Source organism: Rhipicephalus microplus, chromosome 4 (genome assembly GCF_043290135.1).
Source record: "Rhipicephalus microplus isolate Deutch F79 chromosome 4, USDA_Rmic, whole genome shotgun sequence".
NCBI classification, from domain to species: Eukaryota; Metazoa; Arthropoda; class Arachnida; order Ixodida; family Ixodidae; genus Rhipicephalus; species Rhipicephalus microplus.
The window spans coordinates 11635408-11658070 of record NC_134703.1 but is presented as its reverse complement, the minus strand read 5'-3'; the positions used below and the strand labels follow the sequence as shown (position 1 = coordinate 11658070).

General features: G+C 46.7%; 1 protein-coding gene across 11 annotated transcripts in view; it reads right to left on the bottom strand.

The window, feature by feature from the left end:
• LOC119171618 (CLIP-associating protein 1-B) overlaps nucleotides 1-22663 on the bottom strand; it is a 274680-nt gene that overhangs the window by 78897 nt on the left and 173120 nt on the right. For 10 of the 11 annotated variants that reach the window (XM_037422393.2, XM_037422396.2, XM_075892178.1 and 7 more), the window contains 6 exons: nucleotides 21204-21398; nucleotides 8941-9017; nucleotides 3592-3687; nucleotides 2444-2542; nucleotides 2113-2280; nucleotides 461-544 (listed from right to left, as the gene is read on the bottom strand). In XM_037422393.2, the coding sequence (XP_037278290.2) occupies nucleotides 461-544; nucleotides 2113-2280; nucleotides 2444-2542; nucleotides 3592-3687; nucleotides 8941-9017; nucleotides 21204-21398 (719 nt within the window). The remainder of the gene's footprint in view (nucleotides 1-460; nucleotides 545-2112; nucleotides 2281-2443; nucleotides 2543-3591; nucleotides 3688-8940; nucleotides 9018-21203; nucleotides 21399-22663) is intronic. The other variant, XM_075892182.1, reaches the window with a different exon arrangement.

Sequence of the window (22663 nt, the reverse complement as noted above, 5' to 3'; positions counted from 1 at the left end):
GACGGCATTTGTCTATGAGAAGTTCACACAGATCGATTATTGAAAATTCCTGTGCAAATCCAATTGAATAGCAAAGACAATTAGTAAATATTCAGTAGTTTGAATATTCACACACCCCTAAATAAAATCAGTTCTCAAGTTTAAGATACAATTGGTTATTTCCCCATGCAGTGCATAGCTATAATGGATAACGAATACAAGCAAGCATGTCACTATAGTGAAATATTTCACAGGACATTTGCCTCAATGAAAGTGAATGCTAGTGTGCTGTTTTGCCGGGATTCAGCAAGCACCATATGCTGCGAAATAATGAGAAAGCCTATTCATGAGCTTGTTGCCAGAGGACACTAGTTGAAATTCTCAATTCGTGCAGCTTCAAAATGCCTTTTAAGAGCATAAAAACCTACGAAGTCTACAACAACAGAGCTAGAAAAACTGCTAAGTTCTACTGTCAACGTACTTGTGATTGTTGTTTGGGGGTTGTACCGGTCGCAGGCACCACCAAAAGGGCGCCTTGTACTTCCACTGAGACGACGTTCGTAGACTGGAAGCAAGCAAAGATGAAGCAAACTTAGTGGGTGTTGTAGATAACATCCTCTGACAGACAGCGTCAGAATATGAAGTGATGTTGGCCTGGTAGCTCAAGTGCTCTTACTGTTATTGCTAGATGTCTCCTACACTTGTAATCATTGTCTGCTAGTTCTCACTACAGTCGAATCTCATTAATTCAAACACCCTTAATTCGAACTTCCGGTTAATTCGAATTCACGCTCGCACAAGCACTTGTGACAATTCAAACATACCGCGCTCCAAAAAATGCTCTCAGCACCTCGCTCAATCCTGCGACGGCAACTCCGACACGTCAACACTGCGCACAACGGAAAATAAAAGAAAAGAAAAGGCTGTTATGGAACGTTTGCTCTCTCTCAAATTCCGATCTGCGATGCACCTGTACCACACTTCTCCCTTTTCCGTCCCTGCCATGTGAAGACCCTTCTCCTTTCAATGCTGCGCGCGAAGAGAGGAAAAAAAAAGGAAAGTGTCATGGAGCGTTGGCTCTCTCTCACGCGGCGATGCCACGCTTCCCCTTTCCCATCTTTGCTACATAGACCCTTCTTTCAGCGAACAGAGCAAAAAAAAAAAAAAAAAAAAACCACTGCCGTGGAGTGCTGTTCTCTCTCAAATGCCGATCTGCTCCCCTCCGCGTGGAGAAGCTTCTCCTTTCTCATCATGTGCTGGCCACGCTACGGCTGCGGTGCAGAGGGTAATAGCGGAGATGCAGTCGTCGTTGTTTTTAGAGAGTGTCAGTGCTGGACATTGCCGCCGCGTGCAACGCCTTTTGCCAGCACAATGCTGGAGCCGAAGTAGAAATGCTTTGCAAGGCGTGCGAAATTGAATGACTTGCTGCAAGGCAAACATGCGCAGATGCGCATCACCGATTACTTCAGTTAATGATGGATGTTTTGTGATTTGTGAATAAATGTAAGTCTTCTGAAACTTCCCCTCATGTGTTAGCTCAATGCACATGCGCCACTGCATGGCGAGCCCTCCGTTCATTTAGCTTTCATTATTTCGAACTTCTTTTAGTTTGAACAAGTTTTTGGGTCCGTTAGAGTTGAAATTATAGAGATTCGACTGCATTATCGCAAAGAAAAACAAGCCCTTATATTTCATCTTTTTTCTCGCTATTGCTAGCATGCAATGGTCAATGTGTCTAAGGCGGCGCTGCCACAGCAAGTGGCTGTTGAAGCTAGAACTCCAAGAGCATTTCTCGGTGCACACGTGCTGTTCATACAAGTCGATCAGACCACGAAAGCTACACATACAGTACAAGTGCTAGATGATAATCTAAATCAGTCTCAAGAACAAAAAAGCAGACTATTTATACTTGTTAAAAGCAGTGTTCGGTCCTTTAAGAAGGCTACTGTGTACCAGTTCAGTTGACATTATTGTGTGGGTACTTGTTAGGGACCAGTTTAATGCCAGTACTGTCACAATATTAAAATACCATAAGGTCATTTAGGAGCACCCATCACAGTCAAGTGTTACTACAGCAAGGCTCAGTGCAAGTGCAAAATTTGCCATCCCAAGACACAAGAACAAGCCACTCACTTCCTGTCGTAGACGGGGTGGCTGCAGTGGGTCGTGTCGGGCTTGCCTCACGGCTTGTGCCCACCGGTGTGGGAATGCCAGATTTTCGGCGCACCCGTCCCGTACCATCCGTGTGTGAGTAGGTAGCGTAGCTCAGCCGAGATGTGGGGGATCCAGACCTGCTGCTTGCTGCACAGCACACACCTTGTATTACATGCTTTCACTTGGCTAAAAAAAGCAGGCAACCCTGCTTCACACCTTCCTATAATGTCACAAACGTTGTAGCTTTGATAATTTCCCACAGCCACCACACAGTTTAGTAAAGCTCAACAAATGATCAAATTTCACTTACGCTGTGACTGGGAAACACCCTTCGTCCGACTTCGACTAATTCGTTCAGGCGATGCCATTGTGCTTGACACAGTGTCAGCTCGTTTCGTTCCTGGACGAGCTGAAAAATCCAGGAGGATAAGAATAAAAAAAGCAAGTTTCAGAGCAGGAACACACAGCTATGAATGATAAAATAAATAAAAATGAATAAAAATAAATTTAAAAAAATCTGATGCATTTTCATCACAATATTTTTCACCCATCAATGAAGGCACTTCAATACCCTGTATTCCTCACCAAATACTATCACCGCACTTTTGACATTCAAAGCTACTTTAATTTCTGTGCCAGCATTTTCTTTAAGCTGCAATTTGAATATCATGCTTTTGCTGGTGTTGGGGACATGGTGCCTTGTTACAGAATCATTGTGCTCCTTTTAGAATCAACATTCTTACTTCCTAAAAAAAAAAAAACAATACTCAATGCCCTTATTCTTCTCTAATGAATTCTCAAACTGTTCTTGCCCATATCTTCTATCGACGTTCCACCAAAATTTTCACACAAATATTTTCATCCTGCTGGATGACACGAAACAGCTACATTGGCCCAACCCTATTTTTGGTGCCAACCAATTTTGGAGGGAGTGGGCCAGTCCTATTTCATGGTTTAACACCCAAAACTATGATATGATTATGAGAGACGCCGCGACGGCTCCAGAAATTTAACGTGCACTGGCATCACGCAGTATACGGGCCTCTATCATTTCGGCTCCATCAAAAAGTGACCACCACGGCAGAGATCGAACGCTCGACCTTCGGATGAGATGCCAAGCCACTGAGGCAGACGACGCAGGTATGATGGCTGCCCACCATAAATCAAAGAAAATTGGGTCTCTGCACAACAGCTATACGCAACTACTATAACACAACAGTTTAATCCTTAATGCTAGAAAATTAGGAGAGACGGGACAGAGTAATGAGATAAAGGAAAATAGGATAATAAAAAGAAAAGTAATTCTTTCAGACAACTGTGAACCGCTTAGCCATGCAAGGGTATCAAGGGACAGTGTAAACCCCTCCTATGTACACAGCAGACCAAATGCCTGCAGATGCCTCTTCTCAAAAAGCATTTGGAAGGTGCCTATAGGAGTAGCTATGAAAGCACACTTACGCAGCGATGCTCCTGTGCCTCTGTTTTGTGCTGTGGTGAAGGCACGCGCTCGTGCCCTTCTCGCTGCCCCCAAATCAATGGCGCTATTGGATCGAACTAAGGAAACAAAACAAAATATTCAGCAACCAAGGATTACAATAAAAATATAAAACGCAGAAAAAACTGAAACACACATAAAAAAACCGAACCAAAAATACTAAGTAAAAAAGATTGGTCACGACACTAAATACCAGACGGGATTTCATTAAGCAGACTTATTTGTACTATGGTGGAGAAACTTTCGCTAGTAAAGGAAGCCTTGGTGCCAAGCCATTTTCGTGGCCAACTAGCTTTTGCTGGTCGTCTGGGCAGGGTCGATCAGCTCCCACTGCTCAGTGGAGGAATGGTGTCACGATTATCTAGGGAGCGCCTGTAGTGTATGGAGTTGAGAGAGAGACAGGAGTTGGAGGTAGCACAGCAAACACACCTTTATCTTACAAAACGGCAAAATATCAACAAACCCTCAAAGGACACGCAAAACATACATGTGCAATACTTGGCTATACATCAAGCCATGAAGGTTGCCTTTAGCCCTAGCCAATTTATAGCCACAACGGCATCAATAAAATCACTCAAAGATGCTCGCTCGTCCATCAAACATTCTTACTGTTGGTGGTGACAATCCACAACTACCATGAAGTTTCCCGTCATCACAGTCCTTGAAGACATCTCTCAGTCATCGTCATTCGCCCGCATACGCTTGACGATCCACTTGTCTTCACTTGTAACCCGGTCGACGTGTACTCCAGACACTGTAAAGTGGATCACAGCCGTCCTGTGAAAGTGAAGAGCGGCAGGTGTCCTAGGAACTGCTGTTGCAAGGTGCTGCAGGGCCGAAGAGAGTTTCTCGGTGTCCAGAAGTATCAACGGCTGCTTTCCAGCACCCCAACGCCGCTACCTTTAGATCCAGGTTACCGGAGCTTTCGCCGTGAGAGCGTCTCCTTTGTTCTTCTTCGTTCGGCGCTCCACAGGACAATGCCACCTCATCTTTTGGGGGTTTTCCACTACAGCTCAAGTCACGCGCAAATGTGCTGGATATGCGCACCATCGCCACATGCCTTGAGCCGTCATGACTATAGACCTTGTGTGAAATTTCTCACATGTTTGGCAACAGCGGGTCAAATGAAACACCAACAGAGGCGTGGGCGCACATCCAGCACTGCGCATACGCGCGCCTGTTAATGACGTGCCCTTTGCTGGCCACTGATGGCGTGATGCCCATATTTTCAAAAATTATATGAGCTTTATACGTCCGAATCTCAAACTTTTGTAGCCACGAAAATATAACAACAAAACAGAATACAGCTTTCAGAAGAGAAAAAAGTATAGAGCAGGTTTTGCTGTCTATCAAGGACAAAATAATAGATAATTGTGAGAAGAAATCTCATACACTTAGATTATTCCTAAATTTCAAAAAGGCTTTCGATTCGATCAAACATGATATTCTTCTAGTGAAATTAACTCAATACAGCAAAACCTCGTTACAACGAATCTGCTTACAACAGACATTTGGATACTACATACCAATTTGCAGCATTATGTTGATCTAATAATAATATTGTGAAGAACCGGTTTATTAAGCCAGGCTCGAGCTAAATCACACTGGTGATGATATTTTCAGATGAAGAAGATGTACAGGTGATGATGATATCAAAGAGAATAAAGAGTCATTCACTTGTCGCGCTCACAATATAATAATAATAATAATCATGTTTTATTTCCCATCCTTGTGAGATACATATGGGGGGATTGTAGAGAAGAAGCAGTCTCAGGACAGCTTGACTAGCCTACAACCCTATGTATTTGGCAGTGCGGCAATATTACACACAAACATATTACATATTCATATAAATACATATATACTACTGCACATTTACATAATTGTACAAACACAAAGCCACACACACATATATATGCTTTGACATATTTCAACACACACTTTCCTCTTAAAAGGCAACAAAATCAAAAACGTGTCTGTATTGCACAATAAGGTATGCAGAAACCACATGAACGCCGCCCGCTATTTCGGAATATCTGCGTGTGGGCCGCGAACACGAACGGCGGCTCAGCCTTACGATGCATGCGCAGTGACAGCGACCGCACTGCAAGGGCTCGCGGTCGCGCTATTCTGAAGCTCCCTATTGTTAGGCAATTATGTGATTTTTTTTATTACGATATGAACTATATGGACACTTGACAGGTTTCTGCCATCGCTGCCACCGCCGCCAGGGCGGTCACGATCGCTAGCACACTTAGTGTTTCAGCGAGTATCAGTACGGTTTGACTGTGTGAAGTGACTGTGTGAAAAAAGCACTTCTCCCTGGAGAGGCCGTATTTGCTCCCACCAGCATTTTTTAGGAGTTCCCCTATATCCGATCCAAACGAGTTGGCTGCAGCCTTACTTCATATACCATTACAATTCTTTGCAATCCGTTCATCGCTTTGCATTCAACGCGCCGTCCTGTTGCCAGAACTTATCAGCTAATCGCGAAAGTTACCAGCCAGCGAACTCGCGGTGCAAAGCGGAAGCGCAAGGCGAGTCGACCTATGAAGAGCCATCGTCCCCGTCGTCTCTGAGAGCGTCCACCAATGCCTCATCCGACATCCCTCTCGGTGACGACGACACGGTTGTCCGAAATTAAGAAAAGCTACAAGTTTCAAGCAATTAATGACTGCAATAGCAACAACTTTGAATGTGAATATGAGACCGAACTGGGGCACTTGCTAGTTCGCATTTTTTGAAAAGCGCCCTCTTTTCACAAATGGCGCCTGTCCAGCGAGAGAAGTAATCTTCGTGCGCCCGGCAACTAAAAGCAATTGTTCCGGTCAAAATCGAAGGCATTATTTTGCCTACCAAAGGATAAGCGCGCGCGCACTGGCATGTTACCCTCCCCCCTCCCCCCCCCCATATTCGCGGGGCAAAGTACGCGTGTGAGATAAGCGCGTGTCGGCGCATCCCGATGAGCTGCGTGCCGAGCGCGAAAGCTTTTTTCTTTTTTTTTGAGTTTTCATAAGTTTGTTTTTGAGTTTTCATATTGGATATGTACATATATGGTGAATGACGGCTGCGGCAATAAACCAGCAAGGACTCTCTGCATAAATGCTATGGTAATAGAAAAAAACAGCAAAGCTGAACATCGTCAGGGGCCACACCATGCACGCGCAGTGAAACTATACATGGGCGCACGGCGTTGAAAACGAAGAGCGAACGACGCGGACACAGACAGGGATACTATTCGGTAAAGCGCCTTTCATATGCAGCACGGCTAGGCTTGTGCGAATTGTGAATTTCAGGGTCGAAGCGAACAGTTATTTTGGTCGAATAGTTTCGAATCGAATTCGAATGGTATGTATGACATATAGAAAAGAGAATATTTATCGTAACCTAACTAACCTGCATGATATTTCTTTCAAATTGAAATAGGGGCTCTATGCAGATGCCATTTTTTTCCCTTGAAAGGAAGTTGGAACAACCTTGATTAGTATTTCCAGTAGGATACGAGTGATAACCTGTAAGATACATAATGTTTTAGAATTTATTTTACTTAAATCATATAAACCATCATAACAAGCTTAATAAACTGAAGGATTGATTTGAGGGTAACAAGTTCCTTTAAAAGGGCTCTGCAACACTTTTGCAAGTATCCATAGAGCCAGTAAACATGCTTCTCAACTCACAAATTTTCAAAATCAAAAGTTTCTAGAATCAGTCCAGTACGAGCGGAGTTCCGAAAATTTGTCGCATGCTGCAATTGCATTCTCCATTCTCGACCCGTCAAAAGAGCTGGAAGCTAAGTAGAAAAGGATGGCACGGTAAAAGAAAAAAACATCATGAGCGCCCAGTGACCTTGAGCATTTTTTCTCTCTCTTTTTTTCTTCGAATACGAGGCCTTTCAGTGTGATCGTGCACGTTTTTGTAGACAAGCGGCGGCCTCACGCGGCGGTCCGATAACGACGAGTGCACCATGCTCAAATTAGCCAATGACTGTGACCAGAGCCGTATTTTCTTTCTTGGCTGTGACAAGTGATTTTTGAGCTTGTAGTGTCATTTGCTGAGGGAAGAGAGTAATTTTTAGCTTTGAAGATTCATTGTGAATTTCAGGCTGCGTGCTGCGCTATTATACTTGCCTCGCGTGTTCTCGGTAGCTTCAACTACCGATCGGCAGCGTTTTCTGACCATGCTCAGTGAGTGTTGCAGGGCGCCTTTAAATCTAAAGGGGAGCTTCCCGACAAAGCAATTTTCACGTGAGTAGGTGCTTTCACAGTTTTGCACTACTACATTGCAGTGAAACCACCTTTACAAGCGGACTAATGTACATTTATTTGTTTTTTTGCGAATACTTCAAAAACATTCGATAATATAAATTTGAAACGAAGTGAATTCGAATACTCACCTATTCGTTCGACTATTTGAAGCATTCGAATATTCGCACAAGTCTAAGCGCGGCCCCACATATGAGTTGCTAACTAAAATATGGCACTGCCAATCACAAAAGTAGTTTTCTTTTTTTTATTTTGGTTCGGAGTGGGGGGAGGGGGACACACTCCCAAATGCGCCCGCGGCGGTGAGAACGGCAGCAACGCCAGCTCGTGGGGTGCAGGCCCGCCCGCCCGCCTCGCGCTCACCCGCGCGCAATAACGAGCGCTTGCTCTCTACTGGTGCGCCGTGTCGCTTCGCGCTTTGTTGGCGGTAAAGCAGCCGCGGAAGATGCGTGCTCATAACAAAATGCGCAGCAGCAAAATTTCTAGATTGTCCGTGGAGAAAATATCAAGGTTGTCTCCCGCTGTTATTTTGTTACAAAAAGGTCACAAATACATGTGCTTCTATGGAGCAAGGGCGGGGAATAGAAAAACTTCGTTATATCGAGGAATTCGTTATAAGGAGGTTCGTTATAAGCAAGTATAACTGTATGTATGCACATGACACTATGCGAAAGGAAAATTAGGGACAGAGGAAGGGGGGGGAGGAGCATGCAAAGCAATAAAGCAATCAACCCAGATTGCCGACGCGACAAAATTAGCATTTCCTTTTCAAATAGACAGAGTAGTTAGTTTAGCACTGTGCCTCGTCTTGCTCTGTCGTCCGCATGATTTTTTTGCACTACTGTTTCGAGTTATGTACTTCGACCAGCCCACCAGTCTTTTTTTTTTTTTTTTGCTGGTTTTTCAAAGTAAGAGTATGGGCAATGGCTTTGGCAATGAGTGCGACGTGCAGTTTATACGACACTTTCTTAGATAGTGCCGTGATATTGTGCACAACAATTAGCCAATGTGTAATAGGCGGGAAAGTTGCCAGCATCCCAAACTCACCAGAGGCACTCCTGGTGTTGTTGTAGACTGGCACACCAGACCTCGTCCGTCCCAGAGTCGCGCTTCCACTACCAGGCCTGTTCACACACACAAGGGTAACGACACACATAAGCAACAGTATTCATGTGCAAACATATTGCTGCAGCAAAAGAGGTTAATGCCTGCAGAAAAAAAAATACAGTCTTTCCTGCAAGGCAACATATTTTCTCGCACATAACACCCACCAAAAATTAAAAAAGATCGTCTGAAAAGTGGGGGTGCGGGTTGTCTGCGAATAATCCGAAAGCAGAGGTTGGCTTCATGGCAATGCATGGCCTCCTGTGCAGTCTGCATCCCTATCGGCATCTTCTGGTGCAAAGCCAATAAAAGCCAACACAGGCCATAGCCAGATCTCCTCTGTAGCTTGTTTATTCACTTTTTGTCTGCTTTGTTTGATTTGGTCAACAGCCTCACAACAGCAATTAGACAGCGTCCTTCTCAGAGTCAGGTGTGGCCAGTTTGTACTGTTGGTCAGCCTTGTCTGGTGAGGCACCATGAGTGGGTCTCGGCGCCAATCTTTCACCGCGGAAGAAAAATTCAAGAGTATAGCTGCTGCGGAAAATATTGAAAACAGAGCTGCTGTGAGGAGGCACGACATCGAAGAGTCCTGCATTCGCGACTGCCGAAAGAAAAAAAAAGAATTGGCCCCGTATCTGCATGTTAATCTAGAAATGTCGTTGAAAGACGATAGCCTTGCGTGTGAAGAGAGTGAACAATTTATTGATGTTCTGCGCAAGAAAATAGATGAATGGTATTCTGGAGGCGCTGTATTAGAGTGCCTCGAGCGTGCAGCGGAGGCATACGAGCGCATCAAGTGACGTCACACGTAACACATGAGCGCCATCTGGCAGTTTTTTTTTGGAAAACAAAGCGCGTGGCCCTGAGACAGGTGTGCGTGCCCGTCTAAGAGGTGATAAGATGTAGAACGCAAGGCGACAGGTAGGGGCCACCACCGTGTCTTCTTAGCAAAGCAATGGAAACACTCACCTTTCCGTGCAAGCGATGCCTGGTCAGCACAGCGTGATAAACGCTACGGCCCTTAGAATTACTTATGTATGCCTTCTTTAGTAAAAGACGAACATGCAGAATATATACGTGTTGTTATGGTGCCCCAGACATGCGCAATAATTGCTTATTAATTGACAATTGCACAAGTATGAATGCTAAATCTTGAGCAACATTGGTGGGCACTGTAGATGGGGTCGGCCGTTTCAAGTACCAAGTGCCGTAGAGTAGACGAACAGACAAATGTACAGACAGACAGACAGACAAACAGACAGACCAAAATTTTTGCGTCGAAGGTCTCCAAGAAAGACTTTAGTTTTTCAAAAAGGCCTCTCTCAAAAGTGCACGCAAGGAGAAGAGAGAATTTCGCGGAGACGGCGCAAATGGAAGCGCTAAGGTTGGCCCGCAAGATGAACATCTCACGCGAGTTTCGTGCAAGCCATAGATGGCTCCAGCGATTCATGGCCAGGCACGGATTTCCGATGCGGCGGCAAACGACTATGTGTCAGCGGCTTCCCAACGACTACGAGGATAACCTGTTGAGCTATCAACATGAAGTCACCGGGCTGCAGAAGAAGCACAACTACCGTAATTATTCAAATTAACGAGCACCTTTTTTCCAGTTAAGCGAGTTCATAAATTGCATGCGCATTAGAATAGAGTATGAACAAAAAAATTACGGTCAATCTATTGCCATCGGCAAATCCAAAATGGCCGCCCCCTACGTGCGTCGGCATGGCGCGTCGGCCATTTCTGCCTATGTGTTTCCCATGTGTGGCACTTCGTACGTGTGCTGAGGAGTTCGTCATCTAGTAGTGCATTAGAATCGACGGCGTGGAAGGGCCGACTCCCAAAACTCGAGTGCACCACGATGCCGCTTTTAAAAGAAAAGTCATCGCGTGTGCAGAAACGGACAGAAATTGGGCCGCACCGGGGTCGTTCGGAGTTCCCGAAACGTGCGTGCGGGACCGGCGGAAACAAAAGCAGAAGACTGTCGACAGTAAAGCTTCACGCAAAGGCTTCTGTGGACCACAGGAGGGTCGGTTTTTGCAAATTAAAGAGCTGCTCGGCGAGTATGTGCTTGAGCAGCGAGCGGCACAGCGGCCCGTGACGACAGAACTGCTCCAAGTGCGGGCTATGCAATTAGTCTTAGAAAAAGGTCTAATGCGGAGCCAGTTTAAAGCGAGCAGGTGCTGGCTAACTAACTTTATGAGGAGGAAAGGCTTTTTCCTCCGAAGGGGAACATGCATATGCGAAAAGTTTTGCGGAGGAGTACGATGAAAAGCTTCACAGTTTTCAGAGGTTCGTCCTAAACTTGCGGCGCAACAACGGCTACCTGCTTGGGCAAATCAGGAATGCCGATCGGACGCCTCTTTACTTCGACATGCCTGGCACCACAACCGTCGAGAAGAAGGGGGCGAAGCAAGTTCGCGTGCTGACATCGGTCCACGGTAAAACTACAGTGACGGCAATGCTTTGTTACACGTCAGATGGGCACAAGCTTCGCCCGTACCTCATTTAAATGGAAGACGCTCCCGAAAGGAGTCGTTTTTTCGAGTGGTGTGATCGTGCGGGCCAGCGAGAAAAATGGGTGCGCGTTGCAATTGAAGTCTTACGTTTTTTTTTTTTTTTGCGGTGGAAATCGGGTGCGCGTTACAATCGAGGGCGCGGTAGAATCGAGTTACGGTACTTGCTTTTCGAAGTGGGAAATGCTGATCAAACGTTCGTGTTCGAGATGCCCTTGGGCACTACTTTGTAGAAAAAGGGCTTGAAATCTGTAAGCGTACTGAAGGGCGGAAATGCCAAACTACGATGCATGTTGTGCACTTTGGCGGACGGTACGAAATTGCGCCGATACGCAATCTTCAAGTGCAAAACACTACCCAGCACTCCACTGCCACCAGAGATTGTTGTGAGAACCGAAAATAATGCGTGGATGAATGGTCACCTCGTCTGTGACTGGCTTCGCACGATCTAGGAGAAGCCAGGCGCCATGCTGGCACGGCAGTCCATGTCGGTGTTGGACTTGTTTCAAGGCCACTGCACTGACGCAGTGAAAGCGTGCCTCGCTGACCGCCGCACAGACCTTGTGATCATACCCGGTGGCAGGACTTCCAAGCTACAGCCACTGGACGTGTGCCTCAATAAGCCGTTCAAGCGGCTGTATGCCGAGTGAATGGCCGACGGCCGTTACACCATGACATTAACTAGGCGCGTGCAGAGGCTAGACATTGCGCTGCTCTGCCAGTGGATCCTGGATGCGTGGGGGGCGATTCTGGCTGATGGTGCGCAAGAGTTTCAAAAAGTGCGCCACCACAATTGCTTGGATGGCACCAAAGACGATTGTGTCCTCAAGAGCAGCGATGAAGCTTGCGATGGCAGGAGCGACAGCGGCGAGTTGAGCGAGATTGAAGGAATGGGAATTGGCACCGTCAACGTTGCGGCGATCGCTTCAAAATAAAGTTATTTTGTTATTGAGATTGTGATATGCTGTTGCTGTGCAGTTGAGACTTTCCAGAACAGTTTTTTTAAAGGGTTATACGTGAGAATTTTTTTCGGGGAGTGGGAGGGGGTTCAAGGTTAGGGGTGCAAGTTATGTGCGAGTTTATATGCGAGAAAATACGGCTTTCTACTTCATTTATACCCCAAGCATTGTATAAGCTATTGACATGTTTTTGATCTAAACTGACAAGAAAACATTCTTACTGAATCACATATTGCATATCTGACAAGCATAAAATGTCACAGCCTTTCAACCTTATGGTTATTACAATGTGGCCCACAAGTGTAGAAATGCAGGCCAGTTGCCGTGGCTCGTTCCCATCATAATCAATGCTTTAGTAGACATTCATAGACGCAACACATTGGTGCAGCATTAGTGGTCTCTAGTATCCTTCACAGAGCTTATACAAAAGATAGCGAATTATTAGGTTATTAGATCCTGAAGTATCATGTCTCCCTATTATGATCCAACTAGGCGACTGGGCTTCCTTCGTACGTTTTTAAATATGGCCCAGATCAGAATGCAGCTGCAGCACACAGAATCAAACCCACGACCACAAGCTGAGCTGTACGATGCCACATACCACGAAAGCTACAAAAGGGGTGTGAGCAGGAAACAGTGCTCTGCTAGAGCTTTTTTTTATATATACAGTCAACCCCACATATTGCCACGTTCCATTTCCCAAGTTTTGTTATCGTCCCTAAACACTACACAATTCTCAGCGCAAACCGCGCCTGCAGTTTTCGAGAAGCTTCCGGACTGTAGTAGATCATTTCGATAAAATCACGCCTACTGTGCGAACTATACAGATTATTCTGGAACCTACGCCACCGCCAGCGATAACGCTAGAACATTCGATGGCAAGAGTATAAATGCCGACGCACTTCGCCGCTTGTCAGTTGTTGACCGTCGGCCGACGCTCCGTTCGCCGCTATCAGGCCAAGACTGCTACACTGTAATCGGACTTTCCGTTTACGGGGCACAGGTTCGCTCAAATAAACAGTTAAATTCTAACGCAGAGTCTCCTGTCTTCGGCCACGTCACAACCCCGTGACAATATAATGGCCCCACTTTATACGAACTTTCACTTACAACAAACGATATCCACACCGTTGAAATATACATTGTACTCAAGAGTCTGACGGAATCCAGTCTGGTCGGGGACAAACAGTGCAAAATAACAAAAACGCCAACCAAGGTGAAATACACAAAGAAATACACAAAATTTAAAAAGACATTTCGGCTCCCCACATGGGAGCCTTGTTCACAGTGAGCGCAAATGGCGTAGTGCGCTCTTCTTATGCATGTTTCATCACGTGTTGCAGACATCGCGCGTACACAGCGGGGAGTGTCCCAATATTTCTGTTCAAGTATGCGCAGTAGTTTGAATGGCCAGAGATTCCATGTGCAATCGTGGTAACAACTTTCTTTCTGTGGCAATGATGCAGGCTTTATCCCAGTCGATAGCGTGCCCAATAGATGCAACATGTTCTGCGAGGGCATTAGAAGCTACTTTCTTGTGCTTGACGTCATTAAAATGTTCCCGGAGCCTTCTTTTGTAATTGCTCGTTTCGCGAATGTATTCGTATTCACAGTCTTTGCAAGGAATTTTAAACACCACGCCGGGAAAATCATGTCTGTCCAACTTGTCTTTGACACTTGTAAGACGGCCTCGATGCTTTCGTGTCGGAACGTGAGCCACTTGGACGTCGTAGCCGCGCAATACCCGAGCGAGGGTCTCGCTGAAGCCTGGGAAGTAAGGCACCGATGCGCGTTTTCTTGTAGCAATGGTGTGTGACTGAGCCGGACGCTGCAGTTGTCGCTGCACCGAGGTCATGAAGGAAAGCGGGTATCCGCAAGTACCGTATATACTCGTGTAAGGGCCGCACTTTTTTTTCGAAAATTTTGCTAGGTGCGGCCCTTACACGAATCAGGCCGATTTAGTACAGGCAGTACAGGCCAAAGGTCTGTACTGTTTATGCAACAGTAGCAGAGTGCAAGAGTCACAAATGACATGCCAGAAATGTTTTTATTCGGATTCCATTTCGCTGTCCTCGTTCTCGGAGGAGCTCGCCTCGGCGTCCGCGTCTTCCCAGAGACGGTCATCTTCGGTGCCGTTCATGGAGTTCGAAATTCCCGTTACCTTGAAGCTTTTAGCAACTACTTCTACTGACATGGCACGCCACGCATTCAAAATCCATTCACACACCTGTTGGAGCGACGCCCGCTTCAGCCGTCCTGTAGGGGTCTTCTCGTGGACGCCTCCAGCCATCCATTCAGAGTAACATCGGCGAAATTCCACTTTGAATGGTCTGTTGACGCATACGTCGAGCGGCTGCAGCACACTCGTCAGGCCACCGGGAATGACGGCCAAGTCCGTACGAGTTGCGGCAACTCGGTTCTTGACGCGGTCGGTCAAGTGGCCCCTAAAGCTGTCCAAAACAAGGAGGGCTTTCCGTTGTAACAGCCCTCCAGGTCTGTTTGCCCAGACGGTCTTAATCCAGTCAACGACCAGTTCCTCGGACATCCAGCCCTTCTCTTGCGCACGTACGACGATTCCCTGAGGGAACTTCTCTTTTGGGAGAGTCTTCCTTTTAAATACGACGTACGGCGGAAGCCTCCTGCCGTCTGCCGTGATGCACAACATCACAGTGCACCTTTGGCGTTCTGCACCAGTCGTGCGCACAGACACACTTTTCGCACCTTTTAAATCCACTGTGGTGCTTTCCGGTGCATCGAACCACACAGGTGTCTGGTCCGCATTCCCAATTTGGGACAGGTCGTATTCATGCTCCCTCCTGAGAGCATTCACGAAGCGATGAAACTTAATGACGTGGTCTTCGTACTCGCGCGGCAGTTTTTGGCAAATCGTCGTTCGGCGCCGAATAGAAAGCTGGTTACGGTTCATAAACCGCGTAGCCCAGCCCCGACTTGCCTTGAATTGTGCCGGGGGTATTTCCATGTGGCGAGCGATGCTGAGGGCTTTGACGCGTATCATGTCAGTCGATACGGCGTAGCCGTCCCTTCGTGTGTCGACGACGTAGTTGACGAGCTCGCTTTCGAGTTGCGGGTACTTGCACTTTTTCCCGCGAAACGCCTTTCGGCTCCTGTTAGTAGCGGCGAGGGCATCTTTCTGATTCATCCAGTAACGCACGCGCTTCTCATCGACGTCGTACTTTCGTCCAGCTTCCCGCTTCCCGTGCTCCTCGGCATAGTCAATCACTTGCAGCTTAAATGCTGCAGTGAATGATCTCAGATGCCGGCCCATCGTCCGTCACGTGCGCTGGCTTCTGCAGGGTTCACTACAACCAACAAAGTGACACCGACGACACCGATCTGAAGTCGCGCTGCCAACGTATCGACACGATGCTAGGAACGATGCCAACAAAGAGGCCGCACAAGGCAAATATGGCGGCGCGCTGTCAACAGCGTGGTCGGCGCGTCGGCGGAAGTAGAATAAAAGCGGAAAAGCGTGCAGCGCCATCTGGCTGTAAATGAACTAACTACACTTTTCTGGCGGGACATTTTGAACTTTTGTTTTTTTTTTTTCGAAATATCCGCTTTCAAAGTTGGGGTGCGGCCCTTACACGAGGGCGGCCCTTACACGAGTATATACGGTAGCCAGCTCCCTTCGAACGGACTCAACATCTTCTACAGCGTCTTCTTCCTTAGAACAAATCCTCCAAGCGCGCTTTACGAGTGTAGACACAACAGAACGTTTATGGCAGAATGGGTGCACAGAATTGAAGCTTAGACAACGACCGGTGTGTGTTTCTGTCCCTGTGACAGAATTGCGGTCACTGTGAACAAGGCTCCCGTGTGGGGAGCCGAAACGTCTTTTTAAATTTTGTGTATTTCACCTTGATCGGCGTTTTTATTATTTTGCACTATGAAATATACATTATTTCACTGGCACGAAATCGCACTCGTAACAAATATCTCTGAGGGTCACCGATCGGTTACAGCAAACGGAGTCGGCGCTGCAGCGACTTCCCTGGAAACCACTTTCGACCACCCATTACCCATCGGCAAGATGCCCATAGATTCTTATAGTTAAATACCAGCCCCACTTCCCTTTATTTGTCGCTCTCCCCGACCATTTTTTTTACGCACCCCGTAGTACATTGTGCCCCCTGCTACTCTGAGCACCCCGCATCACCAGACGAGGCCCGTGTTTCCACACTGCCCCTGATCTTTCGAAGACCGGTTGGCCAACTACCGCATTTACACGACTCTACTGCGCCCTCGATTGTAACATGCACCCGATTTCCACAACGAAAAAAAAAAAAGTAAGACATCGATTGCAAGGCGCACCGCACCCATTTTTCTCGCTGGCCCGCACGATCACACCACTTGAAAAAAACGACTCCTTTCAGGAGCGTCTTCCATTTAAATATGAAGTACGGGAGAAGCTTATGCCCATCTGATGTGTAACAGAGCATTGCCGTCACTGTAGTTTTACCGTGGACCGATGTCAGCACGCGAACTTGCTTCACCCCCTTCTTCTCGACGGTTGTGGTGCCACGCATGTCGAAGTAAAGAGGCGTCTGATTGGCATTCCCGATTTGCCCAAGCAGGTAGCCGTTGTTGTGCCGCAAGTTTAGGACGAACCTCTAAAAACTGTGAAGCTTTTTATCGTACTCCTTCACAAAACTTTTCGCACATGCCCGTTCACCTTTGGAGGGAAAAGCCTTTCCTGTTCATAAAGTTAGTTAGCCAGCACCTGCTCACTTTAAACTGGCTCCACATTAGACCTTTTTCTAAGGCTGATTGCAAAGCCTGCACTTGCAGTAGTTCTGTCGTCACGAGCCGCTGTGCTGCTCGCTGATCAAGCACATACCGTACTCGCCGAGCAGCTCTTCAATTTGCGGAAACCGACCCTGCTGTGGTCCACTGAAGCCTTTGCGTGAAGCTTTGCTGTCGACAATCTTCTGCTTTTGTTTCCGCCAGTCCCGCACGCACGTTTCAGGAACTCCGAACGACCGCGATGCGGCCCGATTTCTGTCCGTTTCGGCACACGTGATGACTTTTTTTTAAAAGGGGCATCGTGGTGCGCTCGAGTTTTTGGAGTCTGCTCTTCCACGCCGTCGATGCTAATGCACTACAAGATGACGAACTCCTCAGCACACGTACGAAGTGCCGCACATGGGAAACACATAGGCAGAAACGGCCGACGCGCCATGCTGACGCAGGTAGGGGGCGGCCATTTTGGAAATGCCGATTTCAATAGAGTGACCGTATTCATTTTTTTTTCCGTACTCGATTCTAACGCGCATGCGATTTATGAACTCGGTTAACCAGAAAAAAAGGTGCGCGTTAAATTCGAGTAATTACGGTAGTCTCCCCACTGTTTCTAATCGCTGGTATTGTTACGCTATCATTGGTGTCGCTGGCCTGGAGTAACCAGACCATTTGTCACTATCGTTGGCCATCGGCCGTAGGGGCTTGTCCACGCACTGCCCGTCCAGCGGCAACGCACAAGATGGGACAGCTGCCATACCCAAGCGGGGCAAATGAGCGAATTGGCGACACTCTTTCACCCTCAGCTGTCCGTGTCTGTGTCTTGTCTGCGTCAGTGTCGTATATCGTTCCACAGCATGCACTTGCCCACAACCCCCAACTTTGATAATTCCCGATTCGTTCCATGTTTAGGATCTGTTCTCGCTCACTTCGCTCTCGGCTCAGCATGCCCTTCACACGCGTTCAGAAGCGTAAAAAATCACAGCATATCCACGGAGTGAATTATGACGAGTGAAGTGAAGCGTTCGTCCATTGGTCTGTCTGTGTCTGTCTGTCTGTATGTGGATATGCTGCGCTGGCTGCGCCGAAAGAATGAACTGCCCTAGCCATAAGGAGCTTTGCCCCTAACACCGCTCTCAAGTAGTGACAGGGGAAGGATTCTTAACTTCTTCGCCTGTCACCACCACTCTCCAATGCAAGCCATGCTGACGACGCTGGCTCGAATTCAGAAGTTTCATTTTCTGACTAGAAACGGGCCCAGAGCAGTTCCACGTGTGTTGGCTTCTGTGTCGCATGTGCCTATCTTGATCATTGTTGGTGTGCGTGTGTGGTCGGGATGGCAGACAGAAGGCCTTTCGTGCTTTTTTCTGCCGCTGAACAAAACGTCACAATTGTGACCGCTTGGCTTTGGCGTAATCTGCACGTTAAGTCTTACTATAGGTGCCCCGTTGCGGAGCACTTGCTCATATTTGTTGATAGCACGGCAACTAACTTGTCACTTCGTGTGCGGCGGTGTGAAGGCTGCATGTGTGCGAAATTGTTTTCGCGAGGCTGACTTCATCGATGTCGGACCCAATGCCGAGCCTGAAGCGCATCGTCGACTCGGACATGGCAGGGTGTGCAGGACATCTGCTGCGATGATTTCATACGGCCGATAAATGATGCCAACACTACGGAACCATGCATGGCAAAAGCGATTCACAATAATCGGATGGCGAGGAAACTTTGGAGCCAGTGCCTAGAAGCGTGTTCGTAGCAATCTGCTACATAAATAGCTCTAGGCAGCTTGTATATGCCACATGTCTCGGCGAAGAGAACGCTGATCCTTTAAAGGGGGACGTGTCTTTCGGAACGAACTTCCTTGTGTTGGTTAGATCTTGATGAAAATTGGCACAGAGACTAAAAATGACCTCATAATGCTTCCATAAAAATGTCAAGATGATATCATGAAAACTTTCTGAGAAACAAATAATTTCATTACTGGACCTCGTGGAGCGGCTGGAGAGTTTAAAAAATGACATAGAAAGTTGGTAAACACTGTGTGCAGAGGTGAATGTATGCTCTAGGGGGCTGCGTTTTCAAAATAATTTTTTTGCAACACTAAAATTTGTAGTTCATGTTTTCTCCACTGATACTTCAATGAGCACATTTGCACTACAAACAAGAAACCCTACCAAAAATTTTTAAAAGGTTAAATTTTAAAAATAAAAACGCAGCCCCCTGAAGCACAGTTCAAGGAGCATTACGAAAAAAACAGAATCAAAATCTGTCAAGTAGTTGCGAAGATATCTGCTCCACGAGCTGAGCAACATGCCAAAAAAAACAGTATTGAGAAAACGAGGTTCAAAGTCTTGAGTCACGGTTTACATGCCTAATAGGCACCAGGGTTGTAGTCCTTAGTGTCCTTTGCAGTGCGGTCCTTAGTGTCCGAATCGTGCTACTGGTGGTGCTGGTAGACGGCCTCGCATCCTCGCGCGAAGTACTTGGCCGAGCATCCGCGATGTCTACATCCTCGCGCGAAGTGCTAGGCTTAGCATCCGCGGCGTCTACATCCTCGCGCGAAGTGCTTGGCTGGGCATCCGCGATGAATACATCCTCGCGCAAAGTGCTAGGCTTAGCATCCGCGATGTTTGCAGCCTGCGCGGAACGACGAACGGATGTTTCCTCAGACAGCACAAAGCACTGCTCCACAGGCATATGAACAGTTTCGTCGATGCTTGCGGACGATGCTCCGTGCGTGCTTGTGCTCGGCTGCGAGTCCTCGTCGTGCCGCATGCCGTCGTCGCTGCTCGCAGAAGTTGCCGGACTGAATTTCTTTTTCACGATCGGCGGCTTCGGCTTACGAGCACCAAATTGCTGCGCAGTCTTGCGTTTCTTCTTGAACGATCGCCGGTCCATGATCGCATGCGGGAACTGATCTCAAAACTGCAATGCGCCAAACTGGATAACAACGTTTTTCTCCTTTCACGAGCGCCGGTCTTATCGCAGCGCGATGCGATCTCGAAACCACGCCGCGACGAGTTGAAACCAAATGCAGTAAGCGGCCTGTCAGCGCGTAAAGCAGACGACCTTTGCGCCGATTGCTACAAGCGACCGCACGAAACCACGCCGCGACAAGTTGAAAACAAATGCAGTAAGCGGCCCGTCAGCGCATAGGGCAGACGATATTTGCGCCGATTGCTACAAGCGACCGCACGAAACCATGCCGCGACGAGTTGAAAACAAATGCAGTAAGCGGCCCGTCAGCGCTGTCAGCGCGTAGAGCAGACGACATTTGCGCCGATTGCTACAAGCGACCGCGCGGGCGACCAATGCGGAGCCGCCGTACAGTCACGTCACACGCGTCGCCAATCGGAAACTGTTGTGATACCTTTACACTTTGGCTTGCTGTGGGCTTGCTCTTGCCTGGTTCAGCTGGCCGAGGCAGCAAATTTGAAACGGAAGAATCGCGCTATCCATAGAGACAAAGATGGCGGCGCTAGGTTACGTGGTTGCGGAGATATCGCGGTTCGAAAAACGGCGTTTTTTCGCACTTTCCGTGAAATTCATCGCCACCCTAGCTCCGATAAAAATTTTTTACGTCATTTCTATGCTGTTTTCAGAGACGAAACTTTGAAATTAGATAGAAAAGGGGTCACAGAATGTGAAAATGAGATTTTCAGAAAATCAATTTTTTGGCCAAATTTCGCGATGCCAAAGCCGTGTCCCCCCTTAAATAAACTGGAGACCATCATTAATGCTTCAGCTGATACGTGCATCATGGACTTGTGAAAAAAAATATGTTTTCATGCGCAACCTTTTTTCTTTAACTTACTGGGAACTTCAGGATACAGCGACATGCCGCGTCACGCTCAAGTTCGTCAGAAGCGGGCTTGACTATATAAATACCTTCAACTTGTTCTTGTCCGACAACACGAAATACACTTGTTGATTTGCCTTGAACGGCGCGAATGTGAGCAGAAAGGGCCAAAAGTACCTGAGATTCTCCATGGATCCATGGCTGGACACCGAGTGCTTCAGGGGCCGGCCTTGTGCACTGTTGAGCGAGTTGCTGCTTGAGGAGTTGCTCATGCACAGTTCACCCTGTAACATGCGCTGCTTGCCACTGTCCAGCGAGTTGAGCAGCACATCTGCCTGCTCCTTGAAATGGTCCGCAAAGCCCCAAAAGGCCCTGCAAGATTGAGTGCCATATGCATTGAGATCTGGGTAGGAGAGATCGACATGGGTTCAAAAATTGATATTTTAGATTTGATTGAGAATTTAATTATTATATGCACCTCTTACCAGGTAGCTTGAAGGTCAACTTCATTTTTTGTATTAACGGCATAATTTACAAGAAAAAAATAAACTGAACTCATCAAACACAGAGGTACCAATTTCGTCACCTGTCATTCTCAAAAGATGTTACAAAAAAAAATATTTTTTTTGAAATTTATGTCTAATGAAGAAAATTCACACGGTTTCAAGTTTTACTGCAAAGGAAAACCGTTTTTAAAAATGTTTAGATATGTGACATTTTATAAAAGTCAATGCATTCTCCATCTTTTTTTTTTCTCCTAAGGCAATGCAAGCAGCGCTTCGAAACTTGAATTGGGAATAGAACAAGTTCAATAAGTGCCTAAAATATTGCTGCCGTAGGGCAAATATGTAATTTATCTCTTTCAGTCACGGTGTGTACAAATGGAGATGCAAGCTTCAATGGTACGTCACGCATTCGTGCATGCCTCCTGGTGATTATTCAACCTTATTATGCTGCGCATTACTGCAGAGGATCACTTTGCTGGATGCAGTGCCATGTTCAACGATCGTTATACGTGACGCATTTTAAGACAAATGTGAAAAGTAGTTCTTTTTCTTCGCTCGAAACAAATCTAATCAAGAAACACAGTGTACATGTATTTTGGGCGTAATAGGGGATTCTTTTTATGCAAGTACTGACGCTGACTGGTGGAAAAATAACTAGATAATTACACACTCGGTAACTTTAATTACCAGAACTCACACGGAACAATGATTTCCTACATTTTCTTATTTAGAATGTAACGCTAAGTGTGTTTCCCTACATTTTCTCATTTAGAATGTACTAATACAAAGTGTGTTTTCCTACATTTTCTTATTTGAAATGTAAAACTAAGTGCCTTGGAATTTCGCCACGCGAAGTTGATGCTTTTTGACAGCGCATCATTAATTATGACTGAAAGGGACATTGCCTCAAACTTCTCTTACCAGCTAGGGTGAACCTTACTGAACAGTGAATATATAAAAAAAAAACATCTTAGATATTTTTTAAATCACATAAAGAGACAACCGAAGGCCATTGAAAAGTAATGTAAATGAACATGTCGCATCATTTTGTTTGCAGCGACAATATTTGGGACACAAATCAGAGTCTACAGCTCCTTCATTTTCATGAGAAGTTGCCGTAACCAACCTGCA